At 41.6% G+C, this 19,807-nt stretch overlaps 1 protein-coding gene across 2 annotated transcripts in view; it reads left to right on the top strand.

Annotated features, from left to right (window-relative positions):
* Positions 1-19,204, top strand: part of TFCP2L1 (transcription factor CP2 like 1) — a 38,406-nt gene extending 19,202 nt beyond the window's left edge. Inside the window, exons 4-15 of one of the 2 annotated variants that reach the window (XM_075511638.1) lie at positions 1,509-1,614; positions 1,884-1,990; positions 2,588-2,755; positions 3,951-4,061; positions 5,808-5,899; positions 7,316-7,364; positions 7,461-7,554; positions 8,427-8,517; positions 9,235-9,335; positions 10,348-10,490; positions 12,589-12,640; positions 13,094-19,204. In XM_075511638.1, the coding sequence (XP_075367753.1) occupies positions 1,509-1,614; positions 1,884-1,990; positions 2,588-2,755; positions 3,951-4,061; positions 5,808-5,899; positions 7,316-7,364; positions 7,461-7,554; positions 8,427-8,517; positions 9,235-9,335; positions 10,348-10,490; positions 12,589-12,640; positions 13,094-13,131 (1,152 nt within the window). In that variant the 3' untranslated portion in view covers positions 13,132-19,204. The remainder of the gene's footprint in view (positions 1-1,508; positions 1,615-1,883; positions 1,991-2,587; positions 2,756-3,950; positions 4,062-5,807; positions 5,900-7,315; positions 7,365-7,460; positions 7,555-8,426; positions 8,518-9,234; positions 9,336-10,347; positions 10,491-12,588; positions 12,641-13,093) is intronic. The other variant, XM_075511640.1, reaches the window with a different exon arrangement.
* The last annotated feature ends 603 nt before the right edge of the window (positions 19,205-19,807 follow it).

Genomic DNA, 19,807 nt, shown 5'->3' with positions numbered 1-19,807 from the left:
TGATGGAGTTGTTGAGTGCTAGTTTCACGGGACTATGCAGCTTGGCTTTACAGGGCTTCAGGGGAACCTTTATTCAGTTTGTGCTCATGACCCCAGAGTTTCACTGTGAATATTGGGTTCAGGGGAATCCCAAAGTTCAGAGGTGAACATGGTCAAAACTGCTGAGAGGCAGACTTGTCTCCCTTCTTAACCCCAGCAACACGCCTGGGTTGTTACATGTCTAATGGAGGACCCTGGTGTTTACATCGTTCTGCCATGCAGATTCTGCACAGCTCCAGTTTACTTTGGTAATGGGCATAATTATGAACATATAAAACTTGGTTCTTTGGTTCTGGGGATTTTTTTTTGTTGTTTCCCACCTCCCAAAACAGTTCAAATTGAAGAACTTGGGTCCAGATCTTGGTTCTGGATCCAACCTTCAAGCCTTCCTCTCCCAAATTCTTGGCTGTTCTGCCTCAGGATTTCTTTTGAGAAGTGGAGACTAGTTGCAAAATTTGGATTCCAATCTGGATTTCAAATGCTGTCCAAGTTTAGGCAGTTCCCTGTTTGTCTTTTGGCCCATTTCAGGAAGCATGTGGATTGGGATTCCAATTTTGCAGGCGTTCCCACTGTGGCTTGCTTGCTTCTTAGAGCTAGGTTTTGATTTGGGCGTTTCTCAGGTTCATTGGCAAAAAACGCTCACTCCCCTTTGATACAGAAATCCCCAGCAGGAGCATGGACTTGAGAAACTGGAAAGTAAGGAGTCATTGACTCATGCTAGTGTAGCACTCTCAATATACAAAAGGATATATTAGTTAGTGGTACTTTAGACTTGTCTGCCCTGGGGATTGCTCTTATTCCAGCCTTTTTTCTCCAGTTATTGACATGGCTGCACCATTGCAGGCTAGAGATGAAAATTCTCCTGTTACAGAAGCTTTCCTATTCTACACTCATTTAACTGTGTAGTGGGGCAGTTTACCAGTATACTGGGGCAAATCCAGTGCCAATGACTGGCTGTTAATGGCTGGAATCAAGTTTAATTCCCACTGACAAGGTATCTGAGCATGTCAGCTCCACCGGTGCAGGGACAGGTGAGCTGGCTTTCACATTTGCTAGTCAGAGTGGGATATACTGGGGTTTGGGCATGGTACAGACACATTAAATATCACCCCCGTGTAAGCCATTTTGGGTGTGGAGGCAGTATAGTGATGTTTACATGCATGACACCTAAGATTAGGTGGACATTGCTATAGTGCTTCCAGACCGAATCCCAGAAAGCTGTACAGAGCTGCGTTACGCAGCGTAGACGCGCGCTGTGAAGGGGAAAATGTGTTGCTCTCTCACTCAGGGGTCCCTTAGGAATTTGATAAACATGGTGATGGGTCTGTTAGGTGGACCCTCTGCTCTCCTCATGAATGGGGGTGAGAAGCATAACAGACCAGCTTTTGCTTCTACGCTGGAAAACCAAAGTCATCTCAAGAGAAGGGCCTTTGGATCACATTGTTCATCTTGCCGTCTTTTCTTAACAGAGCATAATTCGTGTAGTTTTCCATGATCGACGCCTGCAGTACACAGAGCATCAGCAGCTCGAGGGCTGGAGGTGGAGTCGGCCTGGGGACCGCATCCTTGATATAGGTGAGACTATTTCATTATGGTTCCTGAGCAGTGTTTGGAAGCGAGGTGCTGAATGATGTATGGCGTGTTTGCATGCGTGTTTAGGTTTTTATATCCTACTCTCTTAGGAATCCTGTATGTCTTTGGGTGGGAAGGAGATCTAGCATTATAGGTCCCAAATAGATACATCATTGGTGGCTTGGCTTTTCGCATGCATCTTGTAATTGTATGGAAATGCTTTCTCTTCTTCAATTTAATATTTTTAAAATTTTAGGGGTTTTCTTCTACAGATATTCCACTGTCAGTTGGTATCTTGGATCCCAGGGCCAGCCCCACCCAGTTGAACACTGTTGAATTTCTGTGGGATCCATCAAAGAGAGCCTCAGCATTCATTCAGGTAAGAGAGAAGTGATATTCCTGTGGTAAATACAATGGTGAGATATTTTACGAAGACCTGGAGAGTTGAGGTAGCCAAGACATGAAGAAGAGAGAAAGATGCTAATGAAAATATACAAACTCAAGCAACAATCATGTATAATTAATTTGTAGGATACTTGCTAAACCAACTTGCTAGCTACTTGCTAGCTTTGGAGTACTATCCACTACAGCTAGGATTTTCTTTTTTTTTTAAAAAAATGGATGTTGCTTTCTAAGCATGGGTTTTGTCTGGAGGAAACTGTTCACAACCTGTTAGTTTTGCTTGTTTTCCTCTTTCGTGAGTGTTTCTCATCCCAAACGCCAACTATCTGTTTTTAATCTGTATGTGGGATTTACTTAAATCAAAGGATGCTTTCCCTGATGCCCTGTTTCTCTCCAGGCTCCTTGTTCTTCAATTGTTTTGTCCTGAGGAACAGAAATGAAAACATTTTGAACTCTTCTGCCTCTCTTAGGTTCTCGAGAGGAGCCAAAACCTCATGTTCAGGCACCCTGCAAGTTCAGGGAGTCTGAAATTCAGATTTGCACAGCTTCCAACTGTCTCCAGAGATGAGCGCAGCTTTTGTTTTGCCAGGTACATTGCATCAGCACAGAATTTACTCCACGGAAACATGGAGGAGAGAAAGGGGTGCCCTTCCGGGTGCAAATCGACACCTTTAAGCAGAATGAAAATGGTGAATACACGGAACACTTGCATTCTGCAAGCTGCCAGATCAAAGTGTTCAAGGTATGAGGTAGTTTTAGCTTTGTCATCAACTGGATTAGACAAAGACAAAGGAACATGCACAGTTTTCAAATTGTGTAGGACTAATGCAAATAGTGGGGTAAAAGAACAGCCTTTTAACTGGGTATGCTTAAGATCTTAAACAGGACTCTTGCACACCAAGTGACATAAGCCCTGAACTGGTACACAGCAATTCTAGTTAAATTCATATGACCCAAGTGCTGCACCAAGACTTGTGCCAGTCCATTGTGCCTTGAACACTATATAAATACTGAGATCTATGCTGTGTGGATGTAATAATAATAATAATAATAATATAGTAATAAACCCCCCAACAACTCAAACCTTGGCTGGTTGGAATGAAAACCCATTGGAGAGGCATCAGTGCACAAAATAAATTTCTGGGGAATATAGACAAGTAGTCTCTAGAAGGCATTGCCCCTCATTAGTTTGTGTACTGAAGAGGATGTGTATTGAAAACTAGACAAAATATGGTCCAGTTTCTCAGCAATATTGAGGCTACTGGTTTAAGTCAACATATTTTGAGTCAGCATATTACACTGATTGATATTCAGGGTATCCACTGTATTTTGATGCTCCTAGACAATCAAGACAGTATGGGCCTCTCCAATTTCTTTGATTCAATCCTCCATAAACAGTGAGAGTATAACTTGGAGATCTTAAATACCCTTTGCTGGTTGCAGCAGAGTTCCTCTCCATGCTACCTGGAGGAGAGAAAGATGATTCTGTTCATCTCTGAAGCTCCTAATTTGGGCATGGCAGACCTGTAGTCACTTAACAACAAGCTTTTCATAGGCCTGTTTTCTCAAAGGATCTGCTGCTCCAGTCTTGCTCCTATGAGCAGTGTCTTTCCTGTTCCTGGAGAGATGGTACAAATACCAGTTGAGGTGCATAACTCATGGGGCTCATGGTCTGAAATTGGTGGTATCAAATCTCAGGAATGTGGTCAGCATATTTTGGAACTGCAATACACATTAATGAGGGATGTTATAGAAACAGTAGAGATGCTTGACTAATAATTTGTCTAGAAAATGCAGATCTGATCTTGTTCCATGTGTAGAGTCCCCATAAATCTTAAGGAGACTTTTGTGAACAGATTAGAAAAAAAAATCTGTTGGCCTCTGTCTCCAAACTTGTAATACTTGGCATAAGGGAAAGCTTGTGCTTCTGCTTATAGCCTAAAGGCGCAGACAGAAAACAGAAGACTGACAGGGAAAAAATGGAGAAGAAGACCACCCAAGAGAAGGAGAAGTATCAGCCTTCCTATGAGACTACTATTCTCACAGAGGTAAGGTGTTTTAGGCACATGTCATACTACTTTAGCACATTGGGAGATAGACTAGAGAGAAAATGCAGTCTAACTGAGCCTTGGACATTGTCCTGTGGAGACACGTATGCCCAGATCTGACTGAAATTGAGACCTGAGTGAAATTATAAAATGTCTCCCCTGTTAAAGTTTATAAAAGATGCTGAAGTTTCTTATGTTCCAGGTTATAAACCAACCCTTAACAGCCTAGCTTTAAAAGAAGCATTTTCTCTTTCTTCTGCCGTGCTCCCAGGCACTTGCCATGGCACTTAGATACCACTTGTATGAGGTATTTTCTTCAGAACTGTCTGGCAAAAGCTCATGTTGGAGATGGGGCGCTTGAACAGACAAACAGGCTGGCTGATTAAATTATTAATCTGTTTTTCTGTGAATGTGCCTATGAGGCTACTATTACGTATTAGATCTCAGAAGATTCTGGCTTTTACTCTAGGAATAACTTGGATGTCTTATATTCTGATGCATCTGATGTAGAGATGTATATGTTTCTACCCCTCCCTGCCAGTGCTAAGATGTATATACAAGCTTACCCCAGGCTGCAGAATTACTAAGCAACAGGACTCAAGACAGTCGTTTAAAAGTGCTGTTCCATCTCCCTATGGGAATATTTTGTTGTTTGATTTAGTTCTTGTTTTTTTTAAGTGGATTGCTGCACTTTTCTAGAAATGAGGGGGTTTTCTTAATTTAAATAAACTTCCTGTTTGTGAGATCTCGTCTCTCCCACTCAATTTTCCTCAAGTTGCCAGGAGCGACCAGCGTGTTTTCTAATTCAACGTGGTGGTTGTTAACAAGCCTCTTGTGTACACAGACCTAATTCTACTGAGTTGGCAGATCCCAGACTCTTCCTATGAGCTCTGATGCACTTTGACATATTGCATGGGGAAATGTGGGTTGCCAAAGAGTTAAATATTTGCTAGTGCTTGTAGAGATGATAAAATATTTGCTAGTATTTGTGGAGATGATAAAATTCCAAAGCTATGCTTGTCTTCTTTTTATCATTGCAAACAAGGATAATACAGAGCATTTTCTTGAGCTCTTGATGGTTGGGGGTTCCACAGGGCTAGATTTCTCCTGCTGATTACAGTGGCTTAAATTCAGAACAGAGTCACCAATTCTAACTGGATTATTCTGGTTTTACACTACTGTAATGGAATATGGAGTTTGACCTATATTTGTGAAGAGTTTTAGAAGCTCTGTGTCTGTCTATCTTAAATTTTCTCCCTGTAATACCCATTTATAACTCGAGCTCTTCAACTAATAGCTAGAGGTTTTAACAGGCTCGTTCAAATTCTGCTCTTTCACTGGTATAAACCTGAAGCAATGCCACTGGAGCTTATTTGTCACTCTTGCCTGGATTTAATTAGGGATTTATAATTGAGACCAGGGGTATTTCTGTATCATTGCTGCCTTCAGTCTGAGTTGACACTGGCATTGCTCTGACTTACAGCTGTGCACACTTTGGCCCAGTGTTATTCGGGGACAGGCTTTGTGAAATGGGAGAAATGTGGAATGCACAACTGGAATCAATCTGGCCCCCTGACAACCCGCTTGGAGAGCGGCGTAGAAAATCCATGGCCCGTCTCCTCCTCCCAGCAGGAGTGATGAGCTGAAGTTAGTGGCGTGGCAACAGCATGAATGTGGTGTGAGAGGAGAATCGAATCCTTTATTTCCATCCTTATGAAAGTATCCCCGCTGCCTTTCTTCCAACAGTGCTCTCCCTGGCCAGATGTGCCTTATCAAATGAACAATGCTCCATCTCCAAGCTACAACAGTTCTCCCAACAGCTTCAACCTTGGAGATGGGTATGTAACAAATAAATGCTTTATCTTTCCTGTTGATATGGTAGCCTTTGTGTGCACGTGTTTTGTGTGTCTATGCATTTCATACCCTGGAAGAAGAGGTCAAGGACCACCCTTCCTAGAAAGGGGAAAATATTTCCCACAAAGACTTGTAAGATCTTCCAGCCAGGAATTCCCTATAATGCAGAGTACTATTTGTATGTTCACTGCTTATGGGAGGTGACCATCAGAGGACCAACAGGGCAATTTCTGCTGTGAATTTCCACTCTTACTCTTATGTTGGGGTCAGAGAACACACCATGTCCTGTACCAGCAATTCCCAGCATCTTCTGACAGGAGTGTTAAAGGCTTTCAGCCTTCAGCACCATTTCAGAGTTGGTATTTCTTCCTTCCTTTCTGTCTTGAGGTGGTTTGAGGTGCTGAATTCCCAGTTGAACAGGATTTAAAGAAATTCTGTCTGGAGCAAAACAGCCTGGGTTCTGAGAAGCTATTCCAGAACAAAGGATTAACAGGAGGCATATTTAATTCATTGATATAGCCATCATAAAGAAACAGTTTTAGTGGTCCTAAAATACCCAAGATGATAGCTGATGACAGAAATACACAGCACGGTGCCTTGGTACTTCGGAGTCCTCCCTGCAACATATTTTCCCCTAGGAATTTGGCATAGGCCTTTCTTTTCCTCGTCTGGGAATCTATAGCCTTGTCACCTTCCCGCACAGCTCATTAATTAATCGATGTTGTGTCACAAATTTTCAATGAGCAACCTCCACTTATGGGACAGACACTGAAATGACAAAAATTGGTGTTAGTAGAGAGATCTGAGCATTTTCTTCCAGTGGTAGATTATTAGCTCTTCAGGACAATTCTTGATGTGTTAAAGTCCTGTCTATGTTTTGGGAGGGTTTAGTAGAAATGTGGTTTTGTCTAATACAGTTAAATTGTGATTTACTATGTTTAAAATAACACCAGGTTTTAATTACAATGTTCTTTATTAAATTTTTGCAGAGTCATTATTAGAGAGTGGATTTAGTTAGGGGATCTCTGGCTTGTAGAATGTTTCAGTTCAGCCACACTAGTAGGTCATAACTTCCTTGCTTAGATGGCGTCGCATTAGTGAGTCGCCTGTATGGAAAAGCTTGAATGAGATCAGAACTGAGTTTTTCTCTCAGTGTTGAGTAGGACCTCAACTGACCAACAAAAGGCTCAAATAGAGTTTTTTGTTTGGGTGGGTTTTTTTTCCTTTTCTTGATCCAGATTTTGGACACCTTTTTTTAAATCTGATAGAGAAAAAAAACAAGTTGGTATGTAACTTGTGACAATTAAGTCAAATGGAGGAGGGGGAAGAGGATGGACAATGCAATGTAGAATTTAAAATAATGTGTTTTTTCTCTTCCAACTTTATATAATTTTTTTTAGCAACAGTTCTCCAACCCACCAAGTGGAGCTCCTGCCTCCCAGCAATGATGTAAGTACTTGAGATCATGTTAATGTGGTGCTTTTCTTTTTTAGGACACTGGTGAACAGTTCATTTCAAGACCTTCTTATTCTTTTTGCAATGTAGCATCTCCTTCCTTCTGCTTCTATTCAAGATGCCCAGCAGTGGCTTCATCGTAATAGGTTCTCTCCATTCTGTAGACTCTTCTCAAGTTTTTCGGGTGAGTTGAAACAGTCCAATTATTTTGTCTTTATTCTCTTTTGTAAGTGCAGCTCATGCTTCATATCAATAGCATCTGCTGCTGGCCACTGTTGATGGGATCACTGGTCTGATCCAGTGCGGTTGTTCTTTTGTTCTACATTAGTTAGCATTTGCCAAAACAGTTTGTAGAAATATAGAATAACTTAAGATGGAAGGGACTTCTTGAGTTCATTAGGTGCAACTCCCCTGCTTGAAGCAAGTCCAGGGCCTTGTGCAGTTGAGTTTGAGTATCTCTAAGGTTGGAAATTCCAAAATCTCTCTAAGCAACCTCTTCAAATACTTGACCGCTCTCACAGTGAAAAAGTTTTTCCTTATGCCTAATCAGTGTTTCCCATCTTCCATCCTCTATCTGCTGCCTCTCATCCTGTCCCTGTGCACCTTTGAGAAGAGTCTGGCTCCATCTGCAGCTCCGTCTTCACTGTACCCTCCCATTAGGTAGTTGTACACCGCAGTAAGGTGGTGGAAGGGGGAATTGTTAAAGATGTTGAAACCTTGAGGAGCCTGTCTCTGACTTGCAACATGATTAAACTGGTGAACATGGCAGTTGGAGAAAATTGGGCCATTTAATGGCCAATGTTAAATATCTAGCTTGTCTGTGAGTTGCTAGAATATCTTCCAGTGCAGCCCTGCTCTTTTGGCAGCTTCTAGCTCTCTGTTTCACAATGATTGATTGGCAGTGTATACCTCTCTGAATTTGCGACTTCTCTGGGCAAATCTGTCTGATTTAGCTTTGTGGATTCTCTCCCCCTGCCCTTTCCTGCTTCACATACACACAATTTGGAAGCTAAGATTTGCTTAACTTCTGAAAAAAAATCAATTTGAAATATGTAGGTGCTGACTTACTGAAGATGTCCAAAGAAGATTTTGTTCAAATCTGTGGGCCTGCTGATGGAATTCGGCTCTTTAATGCAATCAAAGGAAGGTTTGTACGTCTTCCTTTCTATTTTTTTGTTATGGCAGCATCCCTTGATAATTTTAGTGTTAATTAGAAGTTAATCCTGGAGTTGTAGCGTTTAGACCTCCTTTTAGCACTTCAGAGAGGTCATCTCGGAGAGTGGAGATCAAATCCAACTGTATTGGTTTTGTAATTGATTTTACCATCCAGTCCGATGGTATTCAAATCCAAGCACAGCCCAGAAATGTTGCTGAAATGAAGCATCATAATGTGGATCTCCAGTGGTTTATTTGCTACCAGCCGATAGCTTTCATCCACTTCATATGAGACACAGCCTACAATACCCTGTGTTGCATCTCCATCACAGGTAACAAACAACAACCAACCAACCAACCCCTGGAGCCTCAAATGACTCTTAAACTTACTTATATGGCAATAACATAAATTCTCCAGCTGGGCAGGATTCAAATCAGTAAAGGCAGGTATGATGAGCTGCTTGGCAAGTGCTGAAAACTGCTTATTCTTATCTGATCCTGAAGAGATTAAGGTGCTCTGCACTGTACCACCACCTCTCAGGGGGCTCTTACTAGACCTCCTAAGACATCTAGTCACCAGCATCAAGGCTATCCCTTAGCTGGTTATTCATGCACAGCCTGAATGATTCCATCTCTCAGTGTTTGCTAGCTGACTGGAACAATTTTAGATCTACTAAATAACCCACTACTGTTTTTTAATAATCCATAGAAATGTAAGGCCCAAGATGACAATTTATGTCTGTCAAGAACCAGAGCAAAACAGGTCCCATCTCCACCAAAAAAGAGAAAATGGAGATGGCAGTCTTTGTGGTAAGTTTTTATGTATGGATTTTGTTAAACGCTTATCTGGTGAGAATGCTGCTTTCTGCCTGAGCTCCTGCATGGGACAGCTTGGTGTCCTGCGTGTTTAAAGAGGTCCTGTTTATCCCAGTTCTGACACTTCGGTTAGTTTCAGAGCTACAGATTCCAACTGGTACTGTCTGCGTGGGAAACAGACTCAACTTACAAGCTACCTGCAGAATGCCACGGCAAAGTCTCTATTCAGTTCTTAGTAGGGAGCATAGAATTAAAAACTACCTTCCCATCCCACAATTTGCTTTAGACTATGGCTTGTTTGAAAATATTCTGGGAAATGGAAGGTCGGTATGTCTTAAAGTGAGGTTCTAATTCTTGGAAGTTTGAAGCTTTTGGGGACTCACGGCTCTTAACTATCCCTCATGACATGATGTACAATCAAATGAGAATAGAGATTGTCCTCAGTTCTTGCGCATAGCATTAACCAGGCACAGCTTTTCTGCCTGGTTGTTCCTACCATTTGGATTGGATTTAAAAAATAATAGTCACCTACAGTTATTTGATACATTGTAGTCTTTAGTTTGTGCCTGTGGGGTCAGTGGGATAACATCTAATAAAATACTACTTTTGTGTTACATCATAGCATGTGTTTTACTATTTAACTGGATCTACTTTAAAACATCAAAACCAGTAAAAGTAGATTATCCAAAAATATTAACATCTTTATGAGAGGGTTTATTTAGTGTCCCACGATACATGTTGTCATTAGTCCTTGTGTTTTCCTCTGGGCAAAAGTGACGTGTGCTTTATTTGCCCACTGCATCCAAATACTGGGTATTTTTCTACAAATCATCAAGCTGGATATTTGGAGGCTGCTTTAAAGGTACTAAGCTTGTTTATCTACTGTCAAGATTTGGACCTTGATCTTAAACCAGTTTGGTTGTTGATATTGAGCATCTTGGTGTTATCTGTAGTTGCTATTCTATAATTACTTTGTAATTCTGTAATCGCTTTCACCTTGTTGCAGTATATCATGCAATCTTCTTGGAAGAATTGACCACGCTGGAATTAATCGAGAAGATTGCAAACTTGTACAGCATTTCTCCACAGCAGATAAATCGAATCTATCGGCAGGGACCCACAGGGATCCATGTATTAGTGAGCAATGAGGTAAGGGGTTAATGCAAACTCTGTCAGAGCTGTAACAGTTGTCTGACTTCCTGAAGTTACGATGACCTTTTAAATTATGGAATGAATCTTCAAGGAAGCTTTGCAAGGTTACTAATCCCAACAAGTTAACGCAAATACTTAAAGCAAATCATTCATGCGTACCATTGATTTTGGTGTGGTTTTAAGATCTTTGCTTTCTGAAAGAGGTGGGTGTTTTGGGGGGTTTTTTGGGGTTTTTTTTTGAAAACAAAACACAACAAAATTGGTCATTTCCTTTTCGTGTTGGCTACTTAAACAAATTCTGAAGTAAGGATCTAAAGTGAGAACCTCTAAAATTGAATAGGAAAGTTTCCTAAAGAAAGCGAGTTTGAAAATCTTTAGGGCAATTAGTCTTACATCTTGGCCAGTGATTACAGCCACTGGGTCAGGGTCAGTGCTGTGTAAGTGCACACTATAATTTCATGGACCTTTGCTAGCTGTTTGTGTCCCATTATATGATGGCTTAATTTAGTCCATTCCATTAAGTTGCAGGTTAATAGTGGGTTGCCCTTCTTCCTCTTTTCCCCCCACTAAATTACTTACTCATTCATGCACCAGAATCACTTAAGGAGCTTCATTTATAAGAAACATTGTTAAAGCAAGTGAAGCAGAGCATAGGTCTCAACTGGAGCCTAAATTGAAGGCTGTAATGCTTATTCCTAAAGTCTCCTTGCTATTTCAGCCTGATTAAATCTGAAACCTTGATGCTTTATGTATGTATGTAAAGTGCTTGGAGGCAACTCTTGGTAGGGGAATTGCCTGAACCAACTTGGGTATAAGGCCTTAAGTATTTATTTAAGTCAATTATTAACAATGTCTATTGCTTTTTTAATAATTTTTTTTCTTGTTCTAGTACTATAGTGGCAAGAGTGAGGCACTCTATGAATGTACTTCATGCATCATTAGGCACAGACACACAGGCTGGCCACTGAAGTTGATTTGCAGGAGCAGGGGGTGGATGTTAAACCCAAAAGAGAATAGGGAGGTTAGTCTGAGAGAAAAGGATATGTGGTGTGAGAACTTACAGCTGGAAAGTGCTCTACTTGAATGATATTCAATAGCTAGGTAAAGGCTTTTGCTTAAAGCTGGATTTTCTGAGCTGATCAGAGAGATTCTGGTCACCTCCCCTCTGAAGTTAGGTGTCCAGCATCTGCTCCAGCTGTATGAGACGTCTTTTGAAGGTAATTCACCTCTGTTCCATGCAGCTACTCTAAGATGGGAGGAAGCATTGACTAAGGATGAAGCTTAAATGAGCATTTCACATTGGATTTGAAATCAGCTGAATCTCTTAACTCACCTCTTTAGTTAGGGGCCTCACTAGAACCTGCACGTGTTCTGAAAATCTAGTTGTTTCTCATGAATAACTCAAATAGCTTTAGATACTGATCTTGCTTCCCATGATCTGCCTTGCCTCTCATAGCAGTTTCATTAAGATTCCAGAATACAAACAGGTAAATGATTCCTGCACGCACAGCATCTGTACTGATGTCTGGTCAAAATAACCAGGTGGACACTACTGAGATGGCTTTATAGTAACAATATTCCTTTATTCAGCAAAGAGTCCATTTCTCAAGGCTGACTACCTCTAGATACTATCCCAGATGCTCATGTAAGCTCAACAAAGCTTCATGGTTCAGCTGAATGTGTATGTGTTAGCATTGCAAGATTTTAGGAGAGGGACTGTCTTCATCCAGTCTAAACTAGTATAGCTTCATTGAAGGCAATTAAGAGCGTGGTCTTTAATAGACTAACTGGAGTGGTATAAGAACTTGTAGGATCAAGAGCTGCAAAGGGGATGGTAAAATGCTGAACAAGCCAGATCAGTTCCAGGCAAGCACTTTAGTATAAGCTTCTCTTAAGCACATTAGCAGCTGCAAGGACCTTAATTTATCAGTCATGTACTTTAATAATCTTATAGGCAGGGTTACTCAGGACTGTGTAGGACTAGACACCAAATGTTGTTTGATAACTTTCCTCTAAATTCTATACTGGTACTGAAAGAAACTTGAATTAAATTGTAAAAATATTTTGTGTTGGCTTTTTTCCTTCTGCCCTTCAGATGGTGCAAAACTTCCAAGATGAATCTTGTTTTGTTATCAGCACATTAAAAGGTATGTATTGCTGCTGCTATTACACGTAGTTCTGAAGATAATTTCTCCTTTCAATTGCACTAAACGTTATCACAAACTCGGTGCTGTTATCCTCAAAAGATAAGTAATCTAATTTAGTGTAAGTCAAGGTGTTGCGTCAACTCATGCTATCATAGACTGATTGATCTATGCTTTCCTCTCAGTTATACTGTTATAAAACTTTCATAAATCCATTGATACCACTGACATAAATGAGCAGAAAACCTTCTAGTAAAATGATAAAAGATGACAGTTAGTATGTTGTATTTTTTTATATACATGCTTTGACCTAGATATTCAACATTGATTTTCATGAATGGGTTGTGGAACAAGAGTAAAAAATATTGCAAACTACCTAAGTAGTAAATCTGGAGTTCTGTATCTGTGCTGTTTTCTAAAAGCAATGAAAAAATGCTTTGCATTTCTTCGTTACAGCTGAAAGCAATGATGGCTACCACATCATTTTAAAATGACCGTGCTGCACAGAAGGACTTTAACAGCCTAAAATTTAGTGCCTCACTGAGATTGCTACAACCTAGACTGGAAACATGAAGAACCTTCTGGATAAAAAGCTCCTATGAACTAAGAATTACCAAACAGCTTAAGGAAAAACTTGCTTTTGCAGATACACATTTTTGGTGGTGTGTGTTTTTGTTTTGGTTTTTTTTTGAAGCTGGAGCTGAGAACATCCTCAAAGCTTGTACATGTTTCTTCCTCCCTCCCTTCCTCTTCAGTCTTAAAACTGTCAAGGTTTCTGCTTATTACTTAGAAACATCTGCCTTGTACTAAAGGGAAATGAAAGATAAACAAAAACCGGTTCTCTAGACCCCTCATGGTTGGAAGAATTGGTTTATTTACTGTTCTAGGTGCTCTCTTGCTTTCAACACACACCCTGTTGCTGATGGACATAGGCTCCCTGGGGCTCTTCTTTTACTTTTTGAGGTGGAAGGCTTGGGGCTAAATCTAGAAACAGATTCGGCAATGCAGAGGATGGATTTGTCCTCACAGTCAACCTCCACAGTCCTCACCCAGAGTGTCAGCCCTGGAAGCCTGCACTTAGCTGCTTTCCACCCGTAGATGTGCTCAAAGTCGAGAGACCTCGGTCCATCCTGACAGAGCTTCTGTAATACCAATCCAACAGAACAATTTTGCGGGGTTCGAGGGAGGACAGACAACCTGTGGCAAGCAGTTCAGTACCGTATTATATCTTTAGCTTTAGAGTGGTCTCCTTGAATGGAGTATATGAAGGTTTTCTGAGGAAATGTTTTGAACACTGAAAGTTAGAGAGCTCACGACAAATTCATACTATGGATTTATTCTACTCTACAAAGTGTTGATTAACTGCTATCTTTACTGTAACTGGGAATTAGGTTTTATAATCTTAATGATTTTTCCTCCTGTTACTCACTGAAGTAAGTAAAAGTGAGTTTTGATTAAGTCCAGGTAACGGATCATCTTAGTTGCTGCTTCTTATATTCTTGCTATTTCACTCTTGACTCCTGTTTCCAATATCTGCAACTATGGTCAACTCCACCCTCTCTTGGTGTTTTGAGACGCCATCCAGGCTCCACTAAGCTGAAAAAGTGGCTTCCACTGATGTCAAAGGCAAACTGGATCACATCCTTCTTGCATGGATGGAGTAATTTCACTTTTGGCAGCTAATTCATAAGGCTGTTTCCCAAACAGAATGTCCATATAGCATCAAATTCTGATACTTGAACATTTAATTTCATCCTGAATTGAGATGGAAAGATGAAATACCAAAAATTTTCCTGGAATGGAAATTTTTCAAAAAATGAGAAACTGTCAGCTGGAAAACGCTGAATAAAATATTCTAGCCTTTTGAAATGGAAACATTTAATTAAATCCATTTGGCCCTTAAAGCAGCATCAGTTTGAGCTACTGTTGCAGACCTCTGAAATTACCATTCAAGTGCCTTGCGCGCCGTGTCTCCCTTGGGGCCCAGCTCTTTGGCTGGGTTACAGATCCCATGATGCTCTTACCATGGGTTAGTCAAAGGGGGAATGCGTCATGAAGGCTGGAGGGGTGCCCAGGAGCCCAGCCTTCTGGGAAAGAGGGGGACATGGAGCCCATGAATTACAGCTCCCAGCTGACACTGGAGGAATTTGGACAGACACGGACTGATATTTTTCTGACAAAAACGATGTGTTTCAAGTTCTCCCAACAGAAATAAACAGCAAAATATTGAGAAAAACAAACTTTTTTTCATTAAAAGCATCAAGTTTTGCGCAAAAAAATCTACCCATCCCCACTGATTTTTCTTACACCAAAAATAATACTAGAATAGAAAAATCATGTTACAATGGGATAACCTTCAGCCAACTCAGCTAATTGAGTAACATTGCCTACTTAGGCACGATCTTGCTCAACTGGCTGTCCTAGATGCTCCATGAATTGTAGCATTTCTCCAAAAAGGATGCCCAGGCTTTGGGACATGGCGATTCCTCCCCCTGAAGTGAAGGAGCTTGAGGCTTCTTTGTTGAGGACCAGGTTGTGTAGCTGAGGAAGTTGCGTATGGTCTCCTGGAGTGAGGGAGGTCAGACAGAGAAGCTGGGGGGAGCTTTGGGGGAAGGTATGCCTTTGTGGAGGATGGGAAATGCCATCTTTTTGAGAGGAGGGGAGGCCATGTCAAGCTCAACCCTGCCTTGGCACCTGTGTTGCCTCCCTGGCTCTGCAGCCTGCTCTGCCCGGCTGCGCGTGGAGGGAGGCAGCTGGGGAGCCCCCGGCCCTGGGTACTGGGGCATCCAGGCTGTGGCCACGCAGTTACAGCTGCCTTCCAAAACAGGGAGTAAATTCCAGCTGTGTTTGTGAGTAGGTGGGACAATCGTGCCCCTGCGTATCAGGAGCCGTGTGGTTTATTTTGTGGAAAGTACTTTAGAAGATGTACGTTGGCTGTGCTTTTTCATCCTGTTTTGTAATACTGGCCTAGTATCTGGCGTGGCTGTTGTGGGCATGCAACTCAGAGAGGTGAATCCGATGGGATGAGAAGGGTTTAAAAAAGACCTTGGAGTTCCCAGGAGTATAGCCTGTACTGCATCCACTTACACATGATAGCCCTGTAATTCAGGGGATGCAGCGATACTGAATCACAGCAGTGTGAAGAAAGGATAGAGGTAGCTTTGCTCCCAGAGTTAGGGACTGAGAACTGTTTGCTTATTTAAAAAAAAATATATAACTTGTTCTTGATTATTTAAAAAACAAAACTTGCCCATAAGGCATTATATGCAAAACTCTTCATAGTGTTTCAGTAGCACTTGCTAGATTAATTTTGAACAAAAATAACTCTCCATTAGGGCCTTGTTATATTTAGATTTTTAAAAATAAAATAATTCTATACTGATATGAGGGTGAATTTAACAATATATCTTGTTCTCCTTTCCATGCTGTAAGAAGGTATACCAGAGTAAACAATCACATAGATTATAAATATTGTTCTGCTAGGTGGGCTCTACTGTTTTATCTGTGTTAGCCTGTTTGTAAAGCTGTATAACTTTAATGTGTGTGTAAGGTAGAGTAGTTCTAGTCCTCGTTGAACCTCTTTAGTCCCAGCAGAAATTTGGAGGACTGTGCTCAGTAACATACATGCCCATGAAGACGCAGCACAGCTGGTTTGGTGTCCAGGAGAATGTCAAGTTACTTCAACTTAGAATCATAGAATATCTCGAGTTGTAAGGGACCTGTAAGGATCACTGAGTCATCCAACTCCCTGCTCCTCACAGGACTACCTAAAACTGAACCGTATGACTAAGAGTGTTGTCCAGACGCTCCTTGAACTCTGACAGGCTTGGTGCCGTGACCACTTCCCTGGGGGACCCTGTTCCAGTGACCAACCACCCTCTCTGTGAAGAACCTTTTCCTAATGTCCAATCTGAACTTGCCCTGGTGCAGCTTCATTCCATTTCCTCGTGTCCTATCGCTGGTCACCATAGAGAGGAGATCAGCACCTCCCTTTCCGCTGCCCCACCTTGAGGAAGGAGTAGGCTGAGATGCGTCATTGGGTGTTAGGAAAACATGTCGCACCCTTTGCCCTTGTTGCCTGATGCCGCGTAACCACCGGGTGGTTGTACGTGGGCAAAGTGGCCGTGAACCATCGTGACTGAGCGGCTAGTGCAAGTGGTCAGAGCAATGTTGGTGTGAGATTGGACTGCCAACCAGCCTTCCTCTCTGCCTCCCAAAAACGCAAAAGCAAACCCTTGCCCTGTTGAAGTTGGTGAGTTTGTCCATGCAGGAACCAAGCAAAGCCTTCAGGATTTATGTTAGTGGCTTATGTGAAGAGTGAGAGAGAGAGACTTGGCTCACCTGTGTAAGTGGCAGGTGATCTAGCTAACTGCTTAGACTCTCCCTGTGGTTACAGAGGGTCTGCCATCCCTGGAGAGACTCATTTGCCCTATTTGAGGATGTGATAGCCTCCAGAAGGAAGCTTTTGTCTCCTCAAGACTGGAGGAGGCACAAATGGTTAGTCTGGGCTAGGTGTCTAAATTCTAGATAGGCTAAAGGCAAGGGAGATGAGTAGCTCCCCCTCATCTAAATATCCAAAAGGGGTTTGCATTTACTTTGCTCTTAAGTGCCTGTTACGTTTATTCTTGCCTTTTTTGGTTGTTGTTTCTCCTATTTTTTTTTTAAAAGTAACAAATGAAACCTCCTGCTCAAAGTGATTTAAAGGAGACTTTTTTCAGCTCTATATGTGAAATTTGTACAGCAGATCTTTATAAGCTCTGGGTTTTAGGATTACAATGAATAGTATGGTGTCCCAAACTGTCCAGCTCTTAGGTTGTATGTATGGTGGCAGCCACTATGAGTAGAAGTGGGCTCGCTGGGGATAAAAAGGCAGAACCGTTACATGATTAAAAACAATATGACCCCAGCCAGTACTGCTAAGTTCTTGTCAGACCTGTACTGGGTGTTTTAGATTATTTCAAAATTTGAGGCATTTTCTCTGGCAACTGAGTGAATTGATACAGATCAGTTAGTATGACTCTGGTGATGGTTTGAGAACTCATAGAAATGTCCATGATAGACAACTGCAGGGCAGGGAAGGGGCAAATAATCTGGTGATAGAAATTCGTGCCATCTGCCTGAGGTGGCAGAACTGGTGTTATTAAAATTAAAGCTCCTGTTCTTTCAGCTGGCCCTGCTTCGTTAATTGGCTAAAATAGAAATAATAATGATATCTGGAAAATATTGGAGTTCTCATTCTCTTGGTGTGAAATTTAATAGGCTGAAGTTTCAAGATTTGCAGGTGGTAAAAGCATTCTTGCAGTTGAGAAGTCCTGAATGGCATTCTCCTTATAATGTAACATATACATATTTATGCATATATACATACACATACATACCGTACTGTATCAAAACATATATGTGCTGAGTACTTGTGTTCTTTGGCTTTAACTGGTACTCTGCTTTGTTTAATTGCAGTTCAATGTAAAAGACTCTGGTTGATCAAGCTTCGAAACCCAGCCATTCCTTGGATAGAAATGTAAAAGTCCGTAATAATGACTCTAGGTGATTTGGACATGGTACACTTGGAGTGATGTAAATTTGATTAATTTCTGCAATATAAATCCCAGGCCTTGGTGAAGACGAGCATATTCTTGCACTAACACTGCAGTTCTATATTGCAGCTTCTGAAAATTAGTTAAAGAGACATAGATTGCCCAATGCTTTGTAAACTAGTAAGAGCTACTCCCTAAGCAGAACAACTGTACGATGACTTTCCTAGCTCGATGTTGTATTGCTTAAGCATTGGCTGTAATTCTAACAATCATCTGGTGGGTGACTGGGACAGGTTTTTTTTGTTTGTTTCTGGTTTTGTTTTTGACTGTTCTTAAATAAATACTTGTATTCAGACTGTAGCTTCTCTTTCTCTTCTAGTTATGAAACGGTTTAACTTTATGCTACTAATAGAAATATTTTCTTAAGATTATAATCTGTTTGACAGCACAGGGTACTCAACATGGGGAGTGTTTGTTTGGCCTTGATCATCACTGCTGTGGGTGAATATGAGAAGGCAGACTGGAGGTGTATCTTAATATCCTTGCCTCTGTTTAAAAAAAAAAAAATGGGTTAAGCTCGTGCCTAATTTTTTGTGCATTTCTGATTTGTACCTTTTTTTTTTTCTATTCCCTCAAAATTCTTCTGCTCCCTGTGGGGGGACGCATTGCTGAGCAGCTGGTGTGTCCAACTTTTTTAAGTAGCCTGCTGTTGTCCCAGTTTGCTTGGGGTGAGTGTTTATCTTTCAAAGGGCTAGGGGAGTTACCTCTCTTCACTGACAATGCAGCCGTTCGAGACAAGCGATGCTGACCACGAAGTCAGCGTGATGGGCGAGGGCGAGTGGAGGTGGGTCGATTGGAGGCTGAGGCGTACCAGTTGTGAGTAAATACTGCCACACTCTTTGTCTTTTCGTTTGTTGGTTTTTGGGTTTTTTTGTACATTAATTAAAAAAAAAGCATATTTTGCACTGGCTCTTGTACTGTTGTGCAGAAGAAATCTGTATCTAGAATCTGTGCTCCAGTCAAAATGCAAATAAACCTGTTTGTAAGAAGCACGGGTTTCATCTCTGCTTTGCTTGGCGTGGATGGGCGCAGGAGAGCCTCGGCATCGGCTCCTCCTTGGCGCGCAGCTGTAAGGTGCTGAGCACCCTCTCGAGATCAGTGGGATTGGAGTTTGCAAAGTGCTGGTGAGAGAACATCAGCCGTAGCCAAATGTCCTGCAGCATTTTCTTCATGTTGGGACTGACTTCATTTCTCTGCAGCACAATGCAGCGACCAGTTCATATTTCATCCAGGTCAAGGCATGAGGAGAAATGCCTAATTCTTACAGAAGCTGTGACAATGGGCATATGCTTCAGTGAGAGCACAAGCTGTGCTAGATGACAGCTGGCTTTGATCTTGCAGTGCTCAGAGGACACAGGCGTTTCAGAGCCTGGTCCTCAGTGACATCAGAGACGAGCAAAAAGTCCTTCCTGGTAGCAATGGTCTGTCCCATTTAGCAGCTGTTACACACACGCTGGAGAAAAGGCAGTGAGGTTTCGACATGGAGCATTCACAATGGTTTGGCTGGGAACACTTCAGTATCCTCTAAGGGTTAACCCATAGATCTAATAACTTACACGTTCAGGAGATTGATAGA

The sequence above is a fragment of the Mycteria americana genome, chromosome 9 (genome assembly GCF_035582795.1).
Source record: "Mycteria americana isolate JAX WOST 10 ecotype Jacksonville Zoo and Gardens chromosome 9, USCA_MyAme_1.0, whole genome shotgun sequence".
NCBI classification, from domain to species: Eukaryota; Metazoa; Chordata; class Aves; order Ciconiiformes; family Ciconiidae; genus Mycteria; species Mycteria americana.
Note: the sequence above shows the minus strand (reverse complement) of the source record. Positions and strands in the feature narration are given on the sequence as shown.